Source organism: Salvelinus fontinalis, chromosome 13, assembly GCF_029448725.1.
Source record: "Salvelinus fontinalis isolate EN_2023a chromosome 13, ASM2944872v1, whole genome shotgun sequence".
NCBI lineage: Eukaryota > Metazoa > Chordata > Actinopteri > Salmoniformes > Salmonidae > Salvelinus > Salvelinus fontinalis.
In genome coordinates, this window is record NC_074677.1 from 19,824,062 (window position 1) to 19,847,724 (window position 23,663).

Below are 23,663 nucleotides of genomic sequence, written 5' to 3' on the forward strand. Positions count from 1 at the left end.
GTGACTGTGTGGCGGGAGGTTTGGGAATCATCCCAGGGACACCTTGGTGGCAAAGTAGTGACTGTGTGGCGGGAGGTTTGGGAATCATCCCAGGGAGACCTTGGTGGCAAAATAGTGGCTGTGTGGCGGGAGGTTTGGGAATCATCCCAGGGACACCTTGGTGGCAAAGTAGTGACTGTGTGGCGGGAGGTCTGGGAATCATCCCAGGGACACCTTGGTGGCTAAGTAGTGACTGTATGGCGGGAGGTTTGGGAATCATCCCAGGGACACCTTGGTGGCAAAGTTGTGACTGTGTGGCGGGAGGTTTGGGAATCATCCCAGGGACACCTTGGTGGCAAAGTAGTGACTGTGTGGCAGGAGGTTTGGGAATCATCCCAGGGACACCTTGGTGGCAAAGTAGTGACTGTGTGGCAGGAGGTTTGGGAATCATCCCAGGGACATCTTGGTGGCAAAGTAGTGACTGTGTGGCGGGGGGGTTGGGAATCATCCCAGGGGCACCTTGGTGGCAAATTAGTGACTGTGTGGCGGGAGGTTTGGGAATCATCCCAGGGGCACCTTGGTGGCAAAGTAGTGACTGTGTGGCCGGAGGTTTGGGAATCATCCCAGGGACACCTTGGTGGCAAAGTAGTGGCTGTGTGGTGGGAGGTTTGGGAATCATCCCAGGGGCACCTTGGTGGCAAAGTAGTGACTGTGTGGTGGGAGGTTTGGCAATCATCCCAGGGGCACCTTGGTGGCAAAATTGTGACTTTGTGCTGGGAGGTTTGGGAATCATCCCAGGGACACCTTGGTGGCAAAGTAGTGACTGTGTGGCAGGAGGTTTGGGAATCATCCCAGGGACACCTTGGTGGCAAAGTAGTGACTGTGTGGCGGGAGGTTTGGGAATCATCCCAGAGGCACCTTGGTGGCAAAGTAGTGACTGTGTGGCAGGAGGTTTGGGAATCATCCCAGGGACACCTTGGTGGCAAAGTAGTGGCTGTGTGGTGGGAGGTTTGGGAATCATCCCAGGGGCACCTTGGTGGCAAAGTAGTGACTGTGTGGTGGGAGGTTTGGGAATCATCCCAGGGGCACCTTGGTGGCAAAGTAGTGACTGTGTGGCAGGAGGTTTGGGAATCATCCCAGGGACACCTTGGTGGCAAAGTAGTGACTGTGTGGTGGGAGGTTTGGGAATCATCCCAGGGACACCTTGGTGGCAAAGTAGTGACTGTGTGGCGGGAGGTTTGGGAATCATCCCAGGGACACCTTGGTGACAAAGTAGTGACTGTGTGGCGGGAGGTTTGGGAATCATCCCAGGGACACCTTGGTGACAAAGTAGTGGCTGTGGGGCGGGAGGTTTGGGAATCATCCCAGGGACACCTTGGTGGCAAAGTAGTGGCTGTGTGGCGGGAGGTTTGGGAATCATCCCAGGGACACCTTGGTGGTAAAGTAGTGACTGTGTGGCGGGAGGTTTGGGAATCATCCCAGGGACACCTTGGTGGTAAAGTAGTGACTGTGTGGCGGGAGGTTTGGGAATCATCCCAGGGACACCTTCGTGAAAGTCTTGCATCAGGTTCGATAGAAGTAGCAGATTCAGGAGAGATGGACTGTTTTAGAAGATCACCAAGAAGATACATTCACAGGGCAGATTGAGCTGAGTGAATGGAAAATGAATTACAGTCATCCAATATGCTGTAATAGAAAGTGTATTGAACGAAGTAGAATAGAAAAACTGAACAATGTTCATACGGTCTTTTATTGCTGCTTACAGATATTCAATGTGTAACACAAGTGAGTAGACTTGTAGATTCTACACTATTTGGTGTTCGCCTGTCCAGATAAAAACTGTGATTCAGTAATAATGCATTTATCACATTTATCAAGTGCTTTTTATCTGATCTCTACGACCTCTCAGTTTGTGTGAAAAGGGTTAGAAAGGCTACACACGGTATATAATCAATTTACCACGGTGGTGCGGCTGCGTTCCCATAGTAGGAACTGGTCTCTGAACCCATGACTTCCTCCTGGGTCATGCCAGTGTTGAGCAGAGCAGAGATGTGGGAATGGAGGCTGTGAGTCAGGCACAATCTCCTGTGCTGAGTTAAATTACCAACACCCTGAGCTGAGTTAAATTACCAACACCCTGAGCTGAGTTAAAATACCAACAACCTGAGCTGATTTTAAATACCAATCCCCTGTGCTGAGTTAAAATACCAATCCACTGTGCTGAGTTAAAATACCAATCCCCTGTGCTGAGTTAAAATACTAATCCACTGTCCTGAGTTAAATTACCAACACCCTGAGCTGAGTTAAAATACCAACAACCTGAGCTGAGTTAAAATACCAATCCACTGTGCTGAGTTAAAACCTGTTAAGGCTAGGGGGTGCTGTTGTCACTATTTATGGAAATCGTGTAATTTTTGAAACGGCTTCCTACAAAATTCTTGATCGTACAATATGCATATTATTATTATTATTGGATAGAAAACATTCTATAGTTTCTATAGCCGTTGAAATTTTGTCTCTGAGTGGAACAGAACTCATTCTACAGCAATTTCCCTGACATGGAGTCAGATTTCACACATTTTGGCCCCTGTTCTGGAGTCAGTTTTAAGGCCACTGTTATTCCTATGAGTATACGGACACTGCTTACGTCTTCCCCTGGATGCCTTTACGTGATGACGCTTTGAATGGTATCGATTGCCCAATCACAGCCCCTATAAAACAAAAACACGTGTAGGTAGGAACTCTTTTCTAGGTGCGTCAGGCGCGCGGAGGACACCGACCTACTGTTTTTCCAAGCATTAGTGTAGCCAGTTATATTTCTCCGGTCATGTTTCTACTCGTTATAGGAGTTAAAAACATCATAAGGTAGTTAATTTAAAGCGTTTTATAGCAATTTATATCCGTTTAGTGCGATTTTGGGACATTTATTTCTGAGACACTGTGAATCTCTGGGCACCGTTCCAGTTCATGCCGAACGCAATGTGCATTTCTACATGGCAAGAGGACAGCTTTCGACCAAAAGACGATTAGACCCAAGAAAGGATTCTTTGACCAAGATTCTGATGGAAGAACAGCTCAAAGTAGGAACAATTTATTATGATAAATCGTGTTTCTGTCGAAAAATGTTAATGGCTTAGGACGCCATCTTGTTTGACGTAGCTTCGCTTTGGCGCAAACTGTATTGAAAAGTAAGGATAATTTAAAAAATGTAATTCCGCGATTGTATTAAGAATTAAATTGTCTATCAATCGCTGTCCACCCTGTATTTTTTAGTCAAGTTTATGAGTATTTATGTATAAGACTAGATCACTGTCTAATATGGTGCAGGACATTTTCTGACCAGCTGAGCTACTTTTGTCATTGTCTAACCATGATTTTGGTGGCTAAATATGCACATTTTCGAACAAACTGTATATGGATTGTGTAATATGATGTTACAGGAGTGTCATCGGAAGAATTCTGAGAAGGTTAGTGAAAAAATTTATATATTTTGGCGATGTTTACGTTATCGCTCTCTTTGGCTAGAATCAATGCTCTGGTAACGTTTGCATATGTGGTATGCTAATATAACGATTTATTGTGTTTTCGCTGTAAGACACTTAGAAAATCTGAAATATTGTCTGTATTCACAGGATCTGTGTCTTTCGATTAGTGTATGCTGTGTATTTTTACGAAATGTTTGATGATTAGTAGTTAGGTAAACACGTTGCTCATTGTAATTATTCTAGTCCATTTGTGACGGTGGGTGCAATTGTAAACTATGACATCTACCTGAAATATGCACATTTTTCTAACAAAACCTATCCTATACCATAAATATGTTATCAGACTGTCATCTGAGGAGGTTTTTTCTTGGTTAGTGGCTATCAATATCTTAGTTTAGCCGAATTGGTGATAGCTACTGGTGTTGGTGGACAAAGAAAAGATGGTGGATTATGCTAATGTGTTTAGCTAATAGATTTACATCTTTACATATTGTGTCTTCCCTGTAAAACATTTTAAAAATCGGACATGTTGGCTGGATTCACAAGATCTGTGTCTTTCATTAGCTGTATTGGACTTTAATGTGTGAAAGTTAAATATTTAAAAAAAATATTTTTTTTGAATTTCGCGGCTCTGCCTTTTCAGTGTGGGTGAGTCCTAGACAGGTTAAAATACCAATCCCCTGTGCTGAGTTAAAATACCAATCCACTGTGCTGAGTTAAAATACCAACACCCTGTGCTGAGTTAAAATACTAATCCCCTGTGCTGAGTTAAAATACCAACAACCTGTTTTTTCTCCATCACCATCCAGCCTGAGACAGACTAGTAAGTCTGTAATTATCACCTGGACACAGATGCTGCTGATGAGCCAAAGAAAATATATTGCTTATATAACTGTTTCTTTTCCTCCCCATTGACTACCACCTGCATATTAAGGGCTCTTGTGGGCACCAGATAGGGGGATAGAGATAAGCAGAGGGAGAGGGCGATAGAGAGAAACAGAGGGAGAGGGTGATAGAGAGAAATAGAGGGAGAGGGTGATAGAGAGAAACAGAGGGAGAAGGGGGTAGATAGAAACAGAGGGAGAGGGTGATAGAGAGAAACAGAGGGAGAAGGGGGTAGAGAGAAACAGAGGGAGAAGGGGATAGAGAGAAACAGAGGGAGAGGGGGATAGAGAGAAACAGAGGGAGAGGGTGATAGAGAGAAACAGAGGGAGAGGGGGATAGAGAGAAACAGAGGGAGAGGGTGATAGAGAGAAACAGAGGGAGAAGGGGATAGAGAGAAACAGAGGGAGAGGGGGATAGAGAGAAACAGAGGGAGAGGGCGATAGAGAGAAACAGAGGGAGAGGGTGATAGAGAGAAACAGAGGGAGAGGGGGATAGAGAGAAACAGAGGGAGAGGGGGATAGAGAGAAACAGAGGGAGAGGGTGATAGAGAGAAACAGAGGGAGAGGGGGATAGAGAGAAACAGAGGGAGAGGGGGATAGAGAGAAACAGAGGGAGAGGGTGATAGAGAGAAACAGAGGGAGAGAGGGGATAGAGAGAAACAGAGGGAGAGGGTGATAGAGAGAAACAGAGGGAGAAGGGGGTAGAGAGAAACAGAGGGAGAAGGGGATAGAGAGAAACAGAGGGAGAGGGGGATAGAGAGAAACAGAGGGAGAAGGGGGTAGAGAGAAACAGAGGGAGAGGGTGATAGAGAGAAACAGAGGGAGAAGGGGGTAGAGAGAAACAGAGGGAGAGGGTGATAGAGAGAAACAGAGGGAGAGGGTGATAGAGAGAAACAGAGGGAGAAGGGGGTAGAGAGAAACAGAGGGAGAGGGTGATAGAGAGAAACAGAGGGAGAGGGTGATAGAGAGAAACAGAGGGAGAGGGTGATAGAGAGAAACAGAGGGAGAGGGTGATAGAGAGAAACAGAGGGAGAGGGTGATAGAGAGAAACAGAGGGAGAGGGGGATAGAGAGAAACATGTAGTGAAACAGGGAGATGTGGGATAGAGAAAAACACGCAAATAGATGGCAGGATAAACAGAAAAAGAGAGATGGAAATAGACCACAACATCCCAGCATCCCAAGTCTCACAACAGCTCCTAAACCAGAGCCAGAGAACATGAAGCCCTACTGTACAATCACAGTAACGGTTGAAATTCTAAACAGGGATTTGAATTTGCTAAGACTTTCCACTTATTCTCTCCCTCATTTGATGGAGTGTAACCACAGCATCCTGCCTCGGTGCGCGTCAGATAAATAAACTAGGACACAGGAATACATTGAGCAGAAATGAAATCAACCCATTTGTGAGTGTGGGACATTGTAAGGCTGCTTGACAGTTGTTATTTCTTGGCACAGGATGGAGGCAGCGAAGTGAGGTATAGTGTATAAACAGGCTGGGCTGTCAGGGAGCTGCCGGTTGGCCGGCTCCCCAGTGTCTGCTGGTGCACCCGGCAAGGGAAGGCCGTCACGCTGACACATCTTGGCATATCATTATCTGAGCTGAGAGGGCTGGGAGGGCTGCACTGGGGGCCGTCAGGGGGCTAGACCAGCTCAGCCAGCACACACTTTAATATCAGTTAATAGCCTTCCGTCCACTCCCAACAGAGACAGCACAGCAGCTAGCCCAGTATCGGGCATTGAGTTTTGAGCTGCAGGAAGCAGTGCAGACTCAACGCCACTCTGAGGAGCAGTAGGTGGGAGGAGAGGAGAGTCGTGGAGATCATGATCAAATTATCCAGCCATGTAAAGTCTTCCCTGAGAGCACAGTGAATAGTAAATGGGTATCGTGGCTCACTTCTCCAGCCATTACTGCTCTGAGCCACAATTGGACTGACTCTACTGGACCGTCTCCAAGCTAATAACCAAGGAAACGAGGAGGAGAGAGGAGACTTGTTGCTCGCTGGTTACAGTAGTTTCTGATAATAGTTTATTGTTTACTACAACAGAAGGTGTTATAGTGTGTAATCTCTTCATGGAAACCTGAGCTAGTTATCATATTTCTGTGACTTTACATTAGATGTCAGATCACTGCAGGTGATAAGACGATCACCTTGCTTTCACACATGGTAAATCGGGCACTATCCATGAATCTCTGTGATATAAGGCCGCTGCTACATCTTTGCTTTCGTGTAAGCAATTTTGCACCTTTCTCATGTCCACATTAAATGTGAAATATTCTCAGTTTGTAGTAACCCCTCACAAAATCACTCTTGAGCTTATTACTTTGCAAGTAAAATGGATCCCTGCCTAGAGAAAAGATTGCTATGACAACCCGACCATTCTCTCTAGCACACACATCGCTCTCTGTTTCTCTGTCTGTCTGTCTGTCTGTCTGTCTGTCTGTCTGTCTGTCTGTCTGTTTCTCTGTTTCTCTGTCTGTCTGTCTGTCTGTCTGTCTGTCTGTCTGTCTGTCTGTCTGTCTGTCTCTGTCTGTCTGTCTGTCTGTCTCTGTCTGTCTGTCTGTCTGTCTGTCTGTCTGTCTGTCTGTCTCTGTCTGTCTGTCTGTCTGTCTCTGTCTGTCTGTCTCTGTCTGTCTCTGTCTGTCTGTCTGTCTGTCTGTCTGTCTGTCTGTTTCTCTGTCTGTCTGTCTGTCTGTCTGTCTGTCTCTGTCTGTCTGTCTGTCTGTCTGTCTGTTTCTCTGTCTGTCTGTCTGTCTGTCTGTCTGTCTGTCTCTGTCTGTCTGTCTGTCTCTGTCTGTCTGTCTCTGTCTGTCTCTGTCTGTCTGTCTGTCTGTCTGTCTGTCTGTCTGTCTGTCTGTCTGTCTCTGTCTGTCTGTCTGTCTGTCTGTCTCTGTCTGTCTGTCTGTCTGTCTCTGTCTGTCTGTCTGTCTGTCTGTCTGTCTGTCTGTCTCTGTCTCTGTCTGTCTGTCTCTGTCTGTCTGTCTCTGTCTGTCTCTGTCTGTCTGTCTCTGTCTGTCTCTGTCTGTCTGTCTGTCTGTCTGTCTCTGTCTGTCTGTCTGTCTGTCTGTCTGTCTGTCTGTCTGTCTGTCTGTCTGTCTCTGTCTGTCTGTCTGTCTGTCTGTCTGTCTGTCTGTCTGCTTGCCTATGCATGTCCAGTACAGTATGAGTATGATTGAACTGACCCCTGCCTTGTGTTTTAATTGAAAGCCTACCCTAATGCACTGCGTGCTGCATACCTCTGGGCTACAGTAATGGTGCATCTTCCTTGCTGCCGCCAACCACAGCATTGGCTTGCCTTCACTAATTAGATCTTGTCTTTTTGAATTTTAGATTGTCATACAGCACATCCGGGATTAGAGTTTGCTCATCAGCACTCTTGTTGTTCTGTGAGGAGAATTAGTCTCTGCCTAAACCAGTTCAAATGGGTAGCGAGCAGAGGAAGATAAGAAAATAAATATATTAGATATGGGGACTGACTGGACTAGGAGTAAAACAATTATGATCTGGGTGATTACGTAAGAGGTGTGAATTTCATCTCTCAGGATATGAATAAGAAATACTGTACCCTCCTAAAGGGTTCTTCAGCTGTTCAAATAAGATAACCCTTTTTGGTTCCAGTTAAAACGTTTTTCTGTTCAAGGTAGAACCCTTTTGGGTTCAACATGGATCCCAAAAGGGTTCTACCCAGAACCAAAAAGGCTTCTTCAAAGGGTTCTCCTATGGGACAGCCAAAGAACCCTTTTAGGTTCTAGATAGCACCTTCTTATTCTAAGAGTGTGGCCACATTTTTTGAGTAACCTGGAACGTAACTGTAGAGGGAGACTGAATGTCTCTGAATTCAAATTACATTTGCTGTGTTGATGTGAACATCAAAACTACAATATAACATTTTCTTTTTTTTATATCTGAGAATCGTCTGACCTTTATTCAGGTCTACAGTAAACTGTGTGTAAACTGTGTGTAAACTGTGTGTAAACTGTGTGTAAACATGATGTAATCCCAACCTGCCGTATTCTAAAATAATCTACTGTGCCAATTTGCGTTTTAATATTTTGCACTGTCGAAATATCACCCACTGGCTGTCTTCCACAAGAGGCCTTTCTACTGACACCATGAGAAAGATGCCAGTAGAAAGGCCTCTTTAGTGTCCTAAATTTTCATAACTGTGACCTTAATTGCCTACCGTCTGTAAGCTGTTAGTGTCTTAACAACCGTTCCACAGGTGCATGTTCATTAATTGTTTATGGTTCATTGAACAAGCATGGGAAACAGTGTTTAAACCCTTTACAATGAAGATCTGTGAAGTTATTTGGATTTTTATGAATTATCTTTGAAAGACAGGGTCCTGAAAAAGGAATGTTTATTTTTTTGCTGAGTTTATATACAGTTGAAGTCAGAGGTTTACATTCACCTTAGCCAAATACGTTTAAACTCAGTTTTCACAATTCCTGACATGTAGTCCGAGTAAAAGTGCCCTGTCTTAGGTCAGTTAGGATCACTACTTTATTATAAGAATGTGAAATGTCAGAATAATAGTAGAGATAATGATTTATTCACATTCCCAGTGGATCAGAAGTTTACATACACTCAATTAGTATTTGGTAGCATTGCCTTTAAATTGTTTAACTTGGGTCAAAAGTTTCAGGTAGCCTTCCACAAGCTTCCCACAATAAGTTGGGTGAATTTTGGCTCCAAGTGATTTTAATTGAAGAAATCTGTTCCCAAGTATTCCCACGGATATTAGAGAGACATGTGGTAGTATATAAATGTAAGCAAGGTTTGAAATGATTCCGTTTTAGTCAAACATTACATCTGTTTAGGCTTCTTTTGGTCAATTTGCTTTGTACAAATGATGTGTAATTATGTTCTGGCCCCCGACCAACCGCTCAAGAACAAATCGGCCCGCGTCTGAATGTTGTTGATGATCCCTGTGTTACAGTATGTTCAGACCTGAGACCAGGTTGGGAAACCCACCCCCTCTTATAGCTGGCTCCACAGTGATAGTGCTCACCACCCCCTCTTATAGCTGGTTCCACAGTGATAGTGCTCACCACCCCCTCTTATAGCTGGCCCCACAGTGATAGTGCTCACCACCCCCTCTTATAGCTTGTCTCACAGTGATAGTGCTCACCACCCCCTCTTATAGCTGGCTCCACAGTGATAGTGCTCACCACCCCCTCTTATAGCTGGTCCCACAGTGATAGTGCTCACCACCCCCTCTTATAGCTGGCTCCACAGTGATAGTGCTCACCACCCCCTCTTATAGCTGGCTCCACAGTGATAGTGCTCACCACCCCGTCTTATAGCTGGCCCCACAGTGATAGTGCTCACCACCCCCTCTTATAGCTGGTCCCACAGTGATAGTGCTCACCACCCCCTCTTATAGCTGGTCTCACAGTGATAGTGCTCGCCACCCCCTCTTATAGCTGGTCCAACAGTGATAGTGCTCACCACCCCCTCTTATAGCTGGTTCCACAGTGATAGTGCTCACCACCCCCTCTTATAGCTGGCCCCACAGTGATAGTGCTCACCACCCCCTCTTATAGCTTGTCTCACAGTGATAGTGCTCACCACCCCCTCTTATAGCTGGCTCCACAGTGATAGTGCTCACCACCCCCTCTTATAGCTGGTCCCACAGTGATAGTGCTCACCACCCCCTCTTATAGCTGGCTCCACAGTGATAGTGCTCACCACCCCCTCTTATAGCTGGCTCCACAGTGATAGTGCTCACCACCCCCTCTTATAGCTGGCCCCACAGTGATAGTGCTCACCACCCCCTCTTATTGCTGGCCCCACAGTGATAGTGCTCACCACCCCCTCGTATAGCTGGTCCCACAGTGATAGTGCTCACCACCCCCTCTTATAGCTGGTCCCACAGTGATAGTGCTCACCACCCCCTCGTATAGCTGGTCCCACAGTGATAGTGCTCACCACCCCCTCTTATAGCTGGTCCCATAGTGATAGTGCTCACCACCCCCTCTTATAGCTGGCTCCACAGTGATAGTGCTCACCACCCCCTCTTATAGCTGGCTCCACAGTGATAGTGCTCACCACCCCCTCTTATAGCTGGTCCCACAGTGATAGTGCTCACCACCCCCTCTTATAGCGGGCTCCACAGTGATAGTGCTCACCACCCCCTCTTATAGCTGGTCCCACAGTGATAGTGCTCACCACCCCCTCTTATAGCTGGTCCCACAGTGATAGTGCTCACCACCCCCTCTTATAGCTGGTCTCACAGTGATAGTGCTCACCACCCCCTCTTATAGCTGGCCCCACAGTGATAGTGCTCACCATCCCATCTTATAGCTGGCCCAACAGTGATAGTGCTCACCACCCCCTCTTATAGCTGGTCCCACAGTGATAGTGCTCACCACCCCCTCTTATAGCTGGCTCCACAGTGATAGTGCTCACCACCCCCTCTTATAGCTGGCCCCACAGTGATAGTGCTCACCACCCCCTCTTATAGCTGGTCCCACAGTGATAGTGCTCACCACCCCCTCTTATAGCTGGTCCCACAGTGATAGTGCTCACCACCCCCTCTTATAGCTGGTCCCACAGTGATAGAGCTCACCACCCCCTCTTATAGCTGGTCCCACACTGATAGTGCTCACCACCCCCTCTTATAGCTGGCCCAACAGTGATAGTGCTCACCACCCCCTCTTATAGCTGGTCCCACAGTGATAGTGCTCACCACCCCCTCTTATAGCTGGTCCCACAGTGATAGTGCTCACCACCCCCTCTTATAGCTGGTCCCACAGTGATAGTGCTCACCACCCCCTCTTATAGCTGGCCCCACAGTGATAGTGCTCACCACCCCCTCTTATAGCTGGTCCCACAGTGGTAGTGCTCACCACCCCATCTTATAACTGGTCCCACAGTGATAGTGCTCACCACCCCCTCTTATAGCTGGCCCCACAGTGATAGTGCTCACCACCCCCTCTTATAGCTGGTCCCACAGTGATAGTGCTCACCACCCCCTCTTATAGCTGGCCCCACAGTGATAGTGCTCACCACCCCCTCTTATAGCTGGTCCCACAGTGGTAGTGCTCACCACCCCCTCTTATAGCTGGTCCCACAGTGGTAGTGCTCACCACCCCATCTTATAGCTGGTCCCACAGTGATAGTGCTCACCACCCCCTCTTATAGCTGGTCCCACAGTGATAGTGCTCACCACCCCCTCTTATAGCTGGTCCCACAGTGATAGTGGTCACCACCCCTCTTATAGCTGGTCCCACAGTGATAGTGCTCACCACCCCCTCTTATAGCTGGCTCCACAGTGATAGTGCTCACCACCCCCTCTTATAGCTGGCTCCACAGTGATAGTACTCACCACCCCCTCTTATAGCTGGCCCCACAGTGATAGTGCTCACCACCCCCTCTTATAGCTGGTCCCACAGTGATAGTGCTCACCACCCCCTCTTATAGCTGGTCCCACAGTGATGGTGCTCACCACCCCCTCTTATAGCTTTCCCCACAGTGATAGTGCTCACCACCCCCTCTTATAGCTGGCCCCACAGTGATAGTGCTCACCACCCCTCTTATAGCTTTCCCCACAGTGATAGTGCTCACCACCCCCTCTTATAGCTGGTCCCACAGTGATAGTGCTCACCACCCCCTCTTATAGCTGGTCCCACAGTGATAGTGCTCACCACCCCTCTTATAGCTGGTCCCACAGTGATAGTGCTCACCACCCCCTCTTATAGCTGGCTCCACAGTGATAGTGCTCACCACCCCCTCTTATAGCTGGCTCCACAGTGATAGTGCTCACCACCCCCTCTTATTGCTGGCTCCACAGTGATAGTGCTCACCACCCCCTCTTATAGCTGGTCCCACAGTGATAGTGCTCACCACCTCCTCTTATAGCTGGTCCCACAGTGATAGTGCTCACCACCCCCTCTTATAGCTGGTCCAACAGTGATAGTGCTCACCACCCCCTCTTATAGCTGGTCCCACAGTGATAGTGCTCACCACCCCCTCTTATAGCTGGCCCAACAGTGATAGTGCTCACCACCCCCTCTTATAGCTGGTCCCACAGTGATAGTGCTCATCACCCCCTCTTATAGCTTTCCCCACAGTGATAGTGCTCACAAACCCCCTCTTATAGCTGGTCCCAGAATGATAGTGCTCACCACCCCCTCTTATAGCTGGCCCAACAGTGATAGTGCTCACCACCCCCTCTTATAGCTTTCCCCACAGTGATAGTGCTCACCACCCAGTCTTATAGCTGGCTCCACAGTGATAGTGCTCACCACCCCCTCTTATAGCTGGTCCCACAGTGGTAGTGCTCACCACCCCATCTTATAGCTGGCCCAACAGTGATAGTGCTCACCACCCCCTCTTATAGCTGGTCCCACAGTGATAGTGCTCACCACCCCCTCTTATAGCTGGTCCCACAGTGATAGTGCTCACCACCCCCTCTTATAGCTGGTCCCACAGTGATAATGCTCACCACCCCCTCTTATAGCTGGCTCCACAGTGATAGTGCTCACCACCCCCTCTTATAGCTGGCTCCACAGTGATAGTGCTCACCACCCCCTCTTATAGCTGGCTCCACAGTGATAGTGCTCACCACCCCCTCTTATAGCTGGCTCCACAGTGATAGTGCTCACCACCCCCTCTTATAGCTGGTCCCACAGTGATAGTGCTCACCACCCCCTCTTATAGCTGGTCCCACAGTGATAGTGCTCACCACCCCCTCTTATAGCTGGTCCCACAGTGATAATGCTCACCACCCCCTCTTATAGCTGGTCCCACAGTGATAGTACTCACCACCCCCTCTTATAGCTGGTCCCACAGTGATAGTGCTCACCACCCCCTCTTATAGCTGGCTCCACAGTGATAGTGCTCACCACCCCCTCTTATAGACTGCTCTGTGGTTGTGCATAACGTGTTCTCTGCCATCCTGTCAGCAGATGCCTATGACCATAGGACGGCCAGCATGTGCCGCAGGTCCCAGCCTGTTTGTCTCCATCATGCCAGTTTACAGATGTCTGTCTCAATCCCAGGGGATGAGAGAGAGATTCTCCTGTGGCAGCAGCTCTTCTCCTGATCTGCAACCCAACCTGGGATTACCATATCTCTTCTCATGAAAGCAGTCGCCTCCGGCAATATGCAGCCACCAACATTACTGGGAGTGATGTTTCAGCATTTCCTCCGTCCATCCAAAGAAAACTAAAATCATCTAAAAGTGGAAAATGGAACTGCTTATTTACCACTGTAGTCTTGTTGCAGTGGGATCTGGAATGGTAGGAGCATGGGCAGAGGGAGGCCTGTGTTATGTGCATAATTCTATCCAGCAGTCCCAGAGGTTTTAACAGTGTGCTCTGATGAATGATCTTCCCTGCCAAGTTATTATTGCGTTCCATAACTCTTTACAGGAGAATATTACATTTGTGAGGTTTCTTACTAAATTTCCTGCTTCAGGAAAATATGCAGCTATATTAATAAAAATACACAAAACAATACCTCAATATAAACAAGGAGTCCGATTTTGAGTCGCTGTTTAGTCTAAGTGGTGGATTTGTCACAGAATTAAAAATGTTTCAGCTTTTCAGAAAACAGCAGAACACAGCAGAACATCTCACACCAACAGCCCACCAGATGAAATGATTCTGTTTTAGTCAAACATTATATCTGTTTGGATAGAGGGAGAAATATTTCAACCCAGATGGACTAATTGAATCCAAGATCTGTCTCAACCTGAATAGAGAAAAGGGTCCATATTCATTGGTATGACCCAACCAAACCCATTGAGCCCATTTCCAACCATCTTTAATGTTCCTGGATAAGAGCTTTGTATTTCCTCATGTTAAAGAGAAGTAAAGTAAATGTATAGATATATTAGGTTTAGGCCCCACTAAGGAGTTGCCTGGTTGTGAGAAGGAAGCGTTGTTTCATGCATTCACACGGTGTGATGATTAAAGCAGGACTTTCTACACCTACGTCATGTGTTCCATTATCTTGTGGGTTGACAGATGAGATCTCCTGGAAGAGAGAGGAGCTTTGAGGTGTGTGTGTGTGTGTGTGTGTGTGTGTGTGTGTGTGTGTGTGTGTGTGTGTGTGTGTGTGTGTGTGTGTGTGTGTGTGTGTGTGTGTGTGTGTGTGTGTGTGTGTGTGTGTGTGTGTGTGTGTGTGTGTGTGTGTGTGTGTGTGTGTGTGTGTGTGTGTGTGCGCACACATGCGCTGGCCTCTCATTAGGGAGAAGCAAGCAGGGCCCTGTGATGTCCTGAAGCACACAGAGAAATCCGTTGGGACAAGCCGACTACTTCACCCACTGAACCTCTGTAGATTCTGGGGAAGGAGAGAGAGACAGGGAGACTTATGCAGTACATGCCAAGGACCCGATATTACATTTCACTAAATCATTTGGGAGGGATATTTTTTGTTTGTATTTTTCTGAATACACAGAATAGAAAAGAGCAGAACCAGGAATGGTGACTGGTTGGCCATGATAATGTGATAATAGTAGAGCCTGTAATGGTGACTGGTTGGTCATGATAATGTGATAATAGTAGAGACTGGAATGGTGACTGGTTGGTCATGATAATGTGATAATAGTAGAGACAGGAAGGTGACTGGTTGGCCATGATAATGTGATAATAGTAGAGCCTGGAATGGTGACTGGTTGGCCATGATAATGTGATAATAGCAGAGCCAGGAAGGTGACTGGTTGAACATGATAATGTGATAATAGCAGAGCCAGGAATGGTGACTGGTTGGCCATGATAATGTGATAATAGCAGAGCCTGGAATGGTGACTGGTGGGCCATGATAATGTGATAATAGTAGAGACAGGAAGGTGACTGGTGGGCCATGATAATGTGTTATGTGTCACTGCTGCCATGTCGTGCTGTGCGTAGCCCCAGCGGAAAATGATTGAGTTATGTCTATCAAAGCTACAGCCTATGCTCTTTATTTATCATACTGCACTCACAATGTGGGGATAACCAGTATTCAGACCCCTTGACTTTTCCCACATTTTGTTATGCTTAAGCCTTATTCCAATTTTTTAAATTATTTTTATTATACATCTCAGCAATCTACACACAATACCCAATAATGACAAAGCAAATGTATTAAAAATAAAGTATTCAGACCCTTTGCTATGAGACTCGAAATTGATCTCAGGTGCATCCTGTTTCCATTGATCATCCTTGAGATGTTTCTACAACTTGATTGGAGTTGACCTGTGGTATATTCAATTGATTGAACATGATTTGGAAAGGCACACAGCTGTCTATATAAGGTCCCACAGTTGACAGTGCATGTCAGAGCAAAAACCAAGCCATGAGGTTGAAGGAATTGTCTTTAGAGCTCCGAGACAGGATTGTGTCGAGGCACAGATCTGGGGAAGGGTAGCAAAACATTTTCTGTAGCATTGAAGGTCCCCAAGAACACAGTGGCCTCCATCATTCTTAAATGGAAGAAGTTTGGAACCACCAAGACTCTTCCTAGAGCTGGCCGCCTGGCCAAACTGAGCAATCGGGCGCTAAGGGCCTTGGTCAGGGAGGTGACCAAGAACCCGATGGTCACTCTGACAGAGCTCTAGAGTTCCTCTGTGGAGATGGGAGAACCTTCCAGAAGGACAACCATCTCTGCAGTACTCCACCAATCAGGCCATTATGGTAGAGTGGCCAGACGGAAGCCACTCCTCAGTAAAAGGCACGTGACAGCCTGCTTGGAGTTTGCCAAAAAGCACCTAAAGACTTTCAGACCATGAGAAACAAGATTTTCTGGTTTGATGAAACCAAGATTTAACTAGTTGGCCTGAATGCCAAGTGTCACGTCTGGAGGAAACCTGGCACCATCCCTACGGTGAAGCATGGTGGTGGCAGCATCATGCTGTGAAGATGTTTTTCAGTGGCAGGGACTGGGAGACTAGTCAGGATCGAGTTAAAGATGAACAGAGTAAAGTATGGAGAGATCCTTGATGAAAACCTGCTCCAGAGCGCTCAAGACTTCAGACTGGGGTGAAGGTTCACCTTCCAACAGGACAATGACCCTAAGCACACAGCCAAGACGACGCAGGAGTGGCTTGGGGACAAGTCTCTGAATGTCCTTGAGTGGCCCAGCCAGAGCCCGAACTTGAACCCGATCCCCATCCAACCTGACAGAGCTTGAGAGGATCTGCAAAGAATGGAGAAACTCCCCAATTACAGGTGTGCCGAGATTGTAGCGTCATACCCAAGAAGACTCAAGGATGTAATTGCTTCCAAGGTGCATTATGGGGTATTGTGTGTAGATTGATCAGGGGGAAAAAACTATTTAATACATTTTTAATTAAGGCTGTTACCTAACAAAATGTGGAAGAAGTCAAGCGGTCTGAATACTTTCCCGAAAGCACTGTATGTAGCTATCGTATCTCCATCCAATTGACCTGATATTCATGTGTTTGCTCCATCTCTCGTGTTGTCGAACGGAGGAATAATACAGTTTGCCTTGGTGAGAGATAATGGGGTTAAACATTTGAACAAGCGAGTCGAGTGTTTCAGGATAACAGGAAGGCATTATTGCATTGATACTGATACATTAGTCTTGATCCATAATGGAGGAGGTTGTCGATATCCTCACCCCAAGTCCAAGTCATGACAGTAGGAAGCACTCTGCCAGATCTGTGCTGTTGTACAGCTGGGTGTCTTACATAAAGATAATATTTGCCTAATAAGCCCATCATTATTATTGTGGAGGGTAATGCAATGTGGCTGTGCCACTGCTGACCAACCTCAATAGCTATATTAATGTAATGTTAATAAAAACAAATAGTGGACCACAGACCTGTGAGAATATTCTTCACATATCTCTCTCCTCCTACCAACTGCCTCATCAGCAGAAAACTCACATGGAGATGTCAGCGGCAATGGTTTTCTCTCTGTGTGTCTCTCTCTCTCTCTCTGTCTCTCTCTCTGTGTGTCTCTCTCTCTGTGTTTCTCTCTCTCTCGCTGTGTGTGTCTCTCTCTCTGTGTTTCTCTCTCTCTCTCTCTGTCTCTCTCTCTCTGTGTTTCTCTCTCTCTCTCTGTGTGTCTCTCTCTCTCTCTGTCTCTCTCTCTGTGTGTCTCTCTCTCTCTCTGTCTCTCTCTCTGTCTCTCTCTCTGTGTGTCTCTCTCTCTCTGTCTCTCTCTCTCTGTCTTTCTCTCTGTGTGTCTCTCTCTCTGTCTCTCTCTCTCTCTCTCTCTCTCCTCTCTCTCTTTCTCTCTCTCTCTCTCTCTCTCTCTCTCTCCCTCTCTCTCTCTCTCTCTCTCTCCCTCTCTCTCTCTCTCTCTCTCTCTCTCTCTCTCTCTCTATCTCTCTCTCTCTCACCAGTGTGGAGGTGAGGAGAGGTGTAACCTGGGATTGATCACGTAACCCTGGTGTGATGTTGGTGATTTGCAGAAATGGTTTCTTTTTTGTAAGGGAAGTAAATTATCGGGTTGCCAAATTGCTTGGTGCTTTAATAACAAAGCCAGCTGTTCTCGTCCCCACTGAAAAGCAGTGCGGCCCCACTCGCAGAGCAGAAAAAGGCTAGGAGAGTACTCTCGATGCCCCCCAGGCTTACAAGCACGATAACTATAGTCGGGGGCAGGAGAGTTTCTGACACAGCTTACATTGTGGTGTTAATCAATTAGTGTACAGGTCAGCGTTGAGCTCTCTATAAACCTACACAGGTAGGGTGAGCTGCTGGCACTGTTTCCAACTTAGTAACTTCATAGCAGAAGTTGTCGGAAGCAGGGATGACCACCCTGTATAACAGTCTAACATCTGGATAGGTCAGGGGCCGAGAGGGGATTCTACACCTAGTAGTTTGTAGAATCTCTATTTAACCCTGTGATGTTATATGCAAATCAGATTTCCAAATCAGATTTCCAGTATATCTTTACCTAACTCTGTCAACTGTTTATTCATTGTCTGTATTCTCTGTTGTCATCATCTATCCATAGTCACTTTTCATTGTCTGGCATGTATGCTTATTGTCTTTCTCTATGGGTATTAAATTGTGTTGACTGCATTGCCGTCCTGCATATTATATTCAGTCATTTCCATAACATGGTGATTCAGTGTTTTTCTCATCTTCCCTCTCTCGTAGGAGATTACGTTGTGCTGACAGTCTTCTTCGACTTGAGCAGAAGGATGGGTTACTTCACCATTCAGACCTACATCCCCTGCACTCTCATCGTTGTTCTCTCGTGGGTCTCCTTCTGGATCAACAAGGATGCTGTGCCTGCTAGAACATCCTTAGGTAACAACAAGCAAGGAAAATCAAATTCATAATTCATAGATTTCAGATTAATTCAAGAAAAATCAACAGAATAAAAGATAGGGTATTTAATAACCTCTTTGGGTTCACACCCACCTAGCCTCGACACAAACACACGTTGCAGCACTATCAGTGAAGTTCACTAGCAGTGCTTCTCATAACACAGGACTTGTTGTGGTCAGGACCACCCCTCAGCGACCCAGAGAGGCTTCAGTAACTAGTCCTTCTGGATGATATGAGCCCAGACGGGCACATCTGTTTTTATACATATCTTAATTAGACATTCATTATGCAACACAGCAGGGGAGATGCAGCCTCAGTGTGAAAATACAGGTGGCCAACTTTGCTTAAGGCAAAAAGGGGGACTTTTTTTGCAGAATGTGTGAACTTTTGAACCCGCTCTTGTCTCCGAAGGGCGGACGACTTCAGAGTATGTCCTCTTATAGTTACATATTCTTTAGTCAGCTCCTTGCTTCTCCAAGCTTCTCAAACCTGAACACAAGCCCTCACCAGGACCATTAGAAGCATTGCTGAGTGTAAATCAATCCAGAACACGGACATCCACTTCCAATCAGAGAAGAGGCGTTTCACCTTTAGAAGCAATGTTATACCCTATTACTGTGAGAGGTTAACTTGTTATTTTATTTATTGCAGGTGTCCATATCTTATTATTGTTATCTTATAATCTTCATTACATATTAAATATTAGTACAAAATCAATTGCCTAGCAAACATGAAAATGGAGTCAAATGGTTTAATTTCCTTCCCAAAGATAACAGGGAAGTTAATGTTGGTTAGCAAGCTTCACATTATTCTGAATCCTTCAGTGTCATCCAACCAAAGATGACAATCACACCATGCACCTCCATAGATATTGCAACATTAATCTTGAGACATGATGATGTCTCTCGTTTTGCATGAAAAATAGACACAAATAAACAATATTAGCCGCAAAGCCCTCGTGATCTATTAGAGTGGTTTGTTGAGGAGCTGCGGTGTGAGTTTGAGGCAGGTATGTTGGTAGCTGTACTCACTAAACACGCATCTGTAGTATCTGTGTGCTAAGTTAAAGGGTTTCCCCTGGTGTGGTATCTCCCTCCACATCATCATGTCTCAGTGACAAAGATCCCATGCAGTGTTCATTTCGTCAACAATAACTATGATGAAAAATATTACTCAACAACCTATTTTTCCTGACGACAACAAATGATGATAATGAAATGAGTTGCTGTGGAAAAAACTAAACACAGCAAAAAAAGAAACATCCTCTCACTGTCAACTGCGTTTATTTTCAGCAAACTTAACATGTGTAAATATTTGTATGAACAAAACAAGGTTCAACAACTGAGACACAAACTGACCAAGTTCCACAGACATGTGACTAACATAAATGGAATAAAGTTACCCTGAACAAAGGGGGGGGTCAAAATAAAAAGTAACATTCAGTATCTTGTGTGGTTACCAGCTGCATTAAGTTCTGCAGTGCATCTCCTCCTCATGGACTGCACCAGATTTGCCATTTCTTGCTGCAAGTTCCCGGTCATTTCTGGGGGGAATGGCCCTAGTTCTCACCCTCCGATCTAACAGGTCCCAGACGTGCTCAATGGAATTGCGATCCGGGCTCTTTGCTGGCCTTGGCAGAACACTGACATTCATGTCTTGCAGGAAAACACAAACAGAATGAGCAGTATGGCTGGTGGCATTGTCATGCTGGAGGGTTATGTCAAAATGAGCCTGCAGGAAGGGTACCACGTGAGCACAGCGTTGAGATTGCCTGCAATGACAACAAGCTCAGTCCGATGATGCTTTGACACACCGCCCCAGACCATGACGGACCCTCCAAATCAATCCCGCCCCTGAGTACAGACCTCGGTGTAACGCTCATTCCTTCGACGATAAACGCGAATCCGACCATCACTCCTGGTGAGACAAAACCGCGACTCGTCATTGAAGAGCACTTTTTGCCCTGTCTGGTCCAGCAACGGTGGGTTTGTGCCCATAGGCAACGATGTTGCCGGTGATGTCTGGTGAGGACCTGCCTTACAACAGGCCTACAAGCCCTCGGTCCAGCCTCTCTCAGCCTATTGCGGACAGTCTGAGCACTGATGGAGGTGTAACTTGGGCAGTTGTTGTTGCCATACTGTACCTGTCCCGCAGGTGTGATGTTCGGATGTACCAATCCTATACAGGTGTTGTTACACGTGGTCTGCCACTGCGAGGACGATCAGCTGTCCGTCCTGTCTCCCTGTAGCACTGTCATAAGTGTCTCACAGTACGGACATTGACAATTATTGCCCTGGCCACATCTGCAGTCCTCATGCCTCCTTGCAGCATGCCTAAGGCACGTTCACGCAAATGAGCAGGGACCCTGGGCATCTTTCTTTTGGTGGTTTTCAGAGTCAGTAGAAAGGCCTCTTTAGTGTCCTAAGTTTTCATAACTGTGACCTTAATTGCCTACCGTCTATAAGCTGTTAGTGTCTTAACGACCGTTCCACAGGTGCATGTTCATTAACTGTTTATGGTTCATTGAACATTTACAATGATGATCTGTGAAGTTATTTGGATTTTTACGAATTATCTTTGAAAAACAGGGTCCTGAAAAAGGGACGTTTCCTTTTTGCTGAATTTATAACTATAACAAATGAGTTTTCATTTTTAGTTGACGAAAAGACTCATGGACATTCAATTTGACATGAAGCTGCTTTTCATCTGTATTGTCCATGCATGCATGCCTTTGCAGAACACGGAATGCGATTCTCTCATTGGTTATGATTAGGACGAAAGAGCTGTAGGCCTATATATAAATTGTTTAACCTCTAACGCCTCACAAACCCGGATCCGGGAGCACCCCCATCACAAAAGCTGACTAGCATAGCCTAGCCTAAAGTTATCATAAAATAAAATGTTCATGAAATCACAAGTCCAAGACACCAAATGAAAGATACAGATCTTGTGATTCAAGCCATCATCTCTGATTTTTAAAATGTTTTACAGGGAAGACACAATATGTAAATCTATTAGCTAACCACGTTAGCAAAAGACAACAATTTTCTTACTCCACCATTTTCTTACTGCATCAGTAGCTATCACAAATTCGACCAAATAAAGATATAAATAGCCACTAACCAAGAAACAAACCTCATCAGATGACAGTCTGATAACATATTTATTGTATAGCATAGGTTTTGTTACAAAAATGTGCATATTTCAGGTATAAATCATAGTTTACAATTGCAGCCCCCATCACAACTATCACTAAAATGACTAGAATAACTACAGAGACCATCGTGTGTTAGCTAATTACTCATCATAAAACATTTCTTAAAAATACACAGCGTACAGCAATTGAAAGACACAGATCTTGTGAATCAAGACAATATTTCAGATTTTCTAAGTGTTTTACAGCGAAAACACAATATAGCGTTATCTTAGCTTACTACAATAGTCAGTCACACAGTAGCATTGATTCAAGCCAAAAATAGCAATAACGTTATAAACCACCAAACGCTATTCATTTTTTCACTAACCTTCTCAGAATTCTTCAGGTGACAGTCCTGTAACATCATATTACACAATGCATATAGTTTGTTCGAAAATGTGCATATTTAGCCGCACAATTCGTGGTTACACAACGTGTTTAGTGGGCAAAAAATCAAGCAATCTGTCCGGCGCCATTTTGGAAAGGCACCTAATCTTATCGAAAACTATTCATAAACTTGACAAAAAAAATACAGGTTGGACAGCAATTGAAAGACAAATTAGTTCTTAATGCAATCGCTGAATTACATTTTTAAAATTAACCTTACTGCGCAATACTGGGTACAATACAGGGTGCGATAGCACAACGCTACATGGAAAATAATGGCGTCTAATATATTTTACTTTTTCAACAGAACAACGTTTTATCAGCATAAATAGTACTTACTATTGGCTGAACTCCCATCAGAATCTTGGGAAAGGTGTCCGTTGGCCAAAAGAATCGTTGCTGGGTTGGAGAATGTTTCCTTTGACGTTGCAATTAGCAGTACAGAATGGCATTCGAGAGAGAGACACCCAAGTTTCTACAGCGCCATGGAAATAAATGCCTGAAAATCGCAATATACTGACATAAACTGGTATAATTCGGTTCAAAATAACAAGATTATGATGTCTTTAAAGCCTATAGCGAATAAAAACAGAGCCGGATACATCTAGGAGCTAAAACCAGAGGTTCTAAAAAGACATGCCAAGAGCCTTTCTGCGTCAGCGCGAGGTCCCAAAAGGCCGGACACCTCGGTTCCAACCAATTTATAGACTTCCTGAACCGTGTAGAAACTGCATTTCAACTCTCCCTATTCGCTAACAGCCAGGGGAAGGCGTATGCAGTGCATCTCAACCAATAGAAGACAGGCAAAGTTAAAGACAGGTCTCAAAGCAGATGATAAAATTTGCCATTCTCACACAGACATAGGAAAAGTGCTCTAAGTCGAGTTCTGTTTCACTTACAGACATAATTCCAACGGTTTTAGAAACTAGAGAGTGTTTTCTATCCAATAGTAAGAATAATATGCATATTGTACGAGCAAGAATTGAGTACGAGGCCGTTTACATTGGGTACACATTTGTGCTATGTCGAAATGGCACCCCCCTAGTGGCAAGAAGTTTTAACCTGTATCCCAGGCTTTGTAGCCTATATAGTAAATCATGGCTAGCATTGGTTACAGTCTTCCACAATAGCAATGTGCCAGTTGTATAAAGGGATAGTAGGCCTAGTTGGACACGGCTATCTGAATGTGATGGAATGATGGAAGTTAGAAGTAAATATTAATTATTTAATGGGGGGAAAATGCACTGACTAAAATTGTCCAGAGTTTTAGTCAATTAATAATAACTAAAACTAATGATGGATAAAATGACTAAAGTGTGACTAAGGCTCAAATATATTTTAAGACTAAAACTAAATATGAAATAGCAGCCAAAATGAACACTGATCCCTTTGCACCAGATGGCTGGTGGTAAGGCATGGTATGGCTGAACTTGAAAGAAGAGATACACTACATGACCAAAAGTATGTGGACACCTGCTTGTCGAACATTTCATTCTAA

General features: G+C 45.4%; 1 protein-coding gene across 4 annotated transcripts in view; it reads left to right on the forward strand.

The window, feature by feature from the left end:
* Nucleotides 1-23,663, forward strand: part of LOC129868218 (gamma-aminobutyric acid receptor subunit gamma-2) — a 78,166-nt gene that overhangs the window by 42,383 nt on the left and 12,120 nt on the right. For all 4 annotated transcript variants that reach the window (XM_055941998.1, XM_055942000.1, XM_055941999.1 and 1 more), the window contains exon 7: nucleotides 18,409-18,561. In XM_055941998.1, coding sequence (XP_055797973.1) covers nucleotides 18,409-18,561 — 153 coding nt within the window. The remainder of the gene's footprint in view (nucleotides 1-18,408; nucleotides 18,562-23,663) is intronic.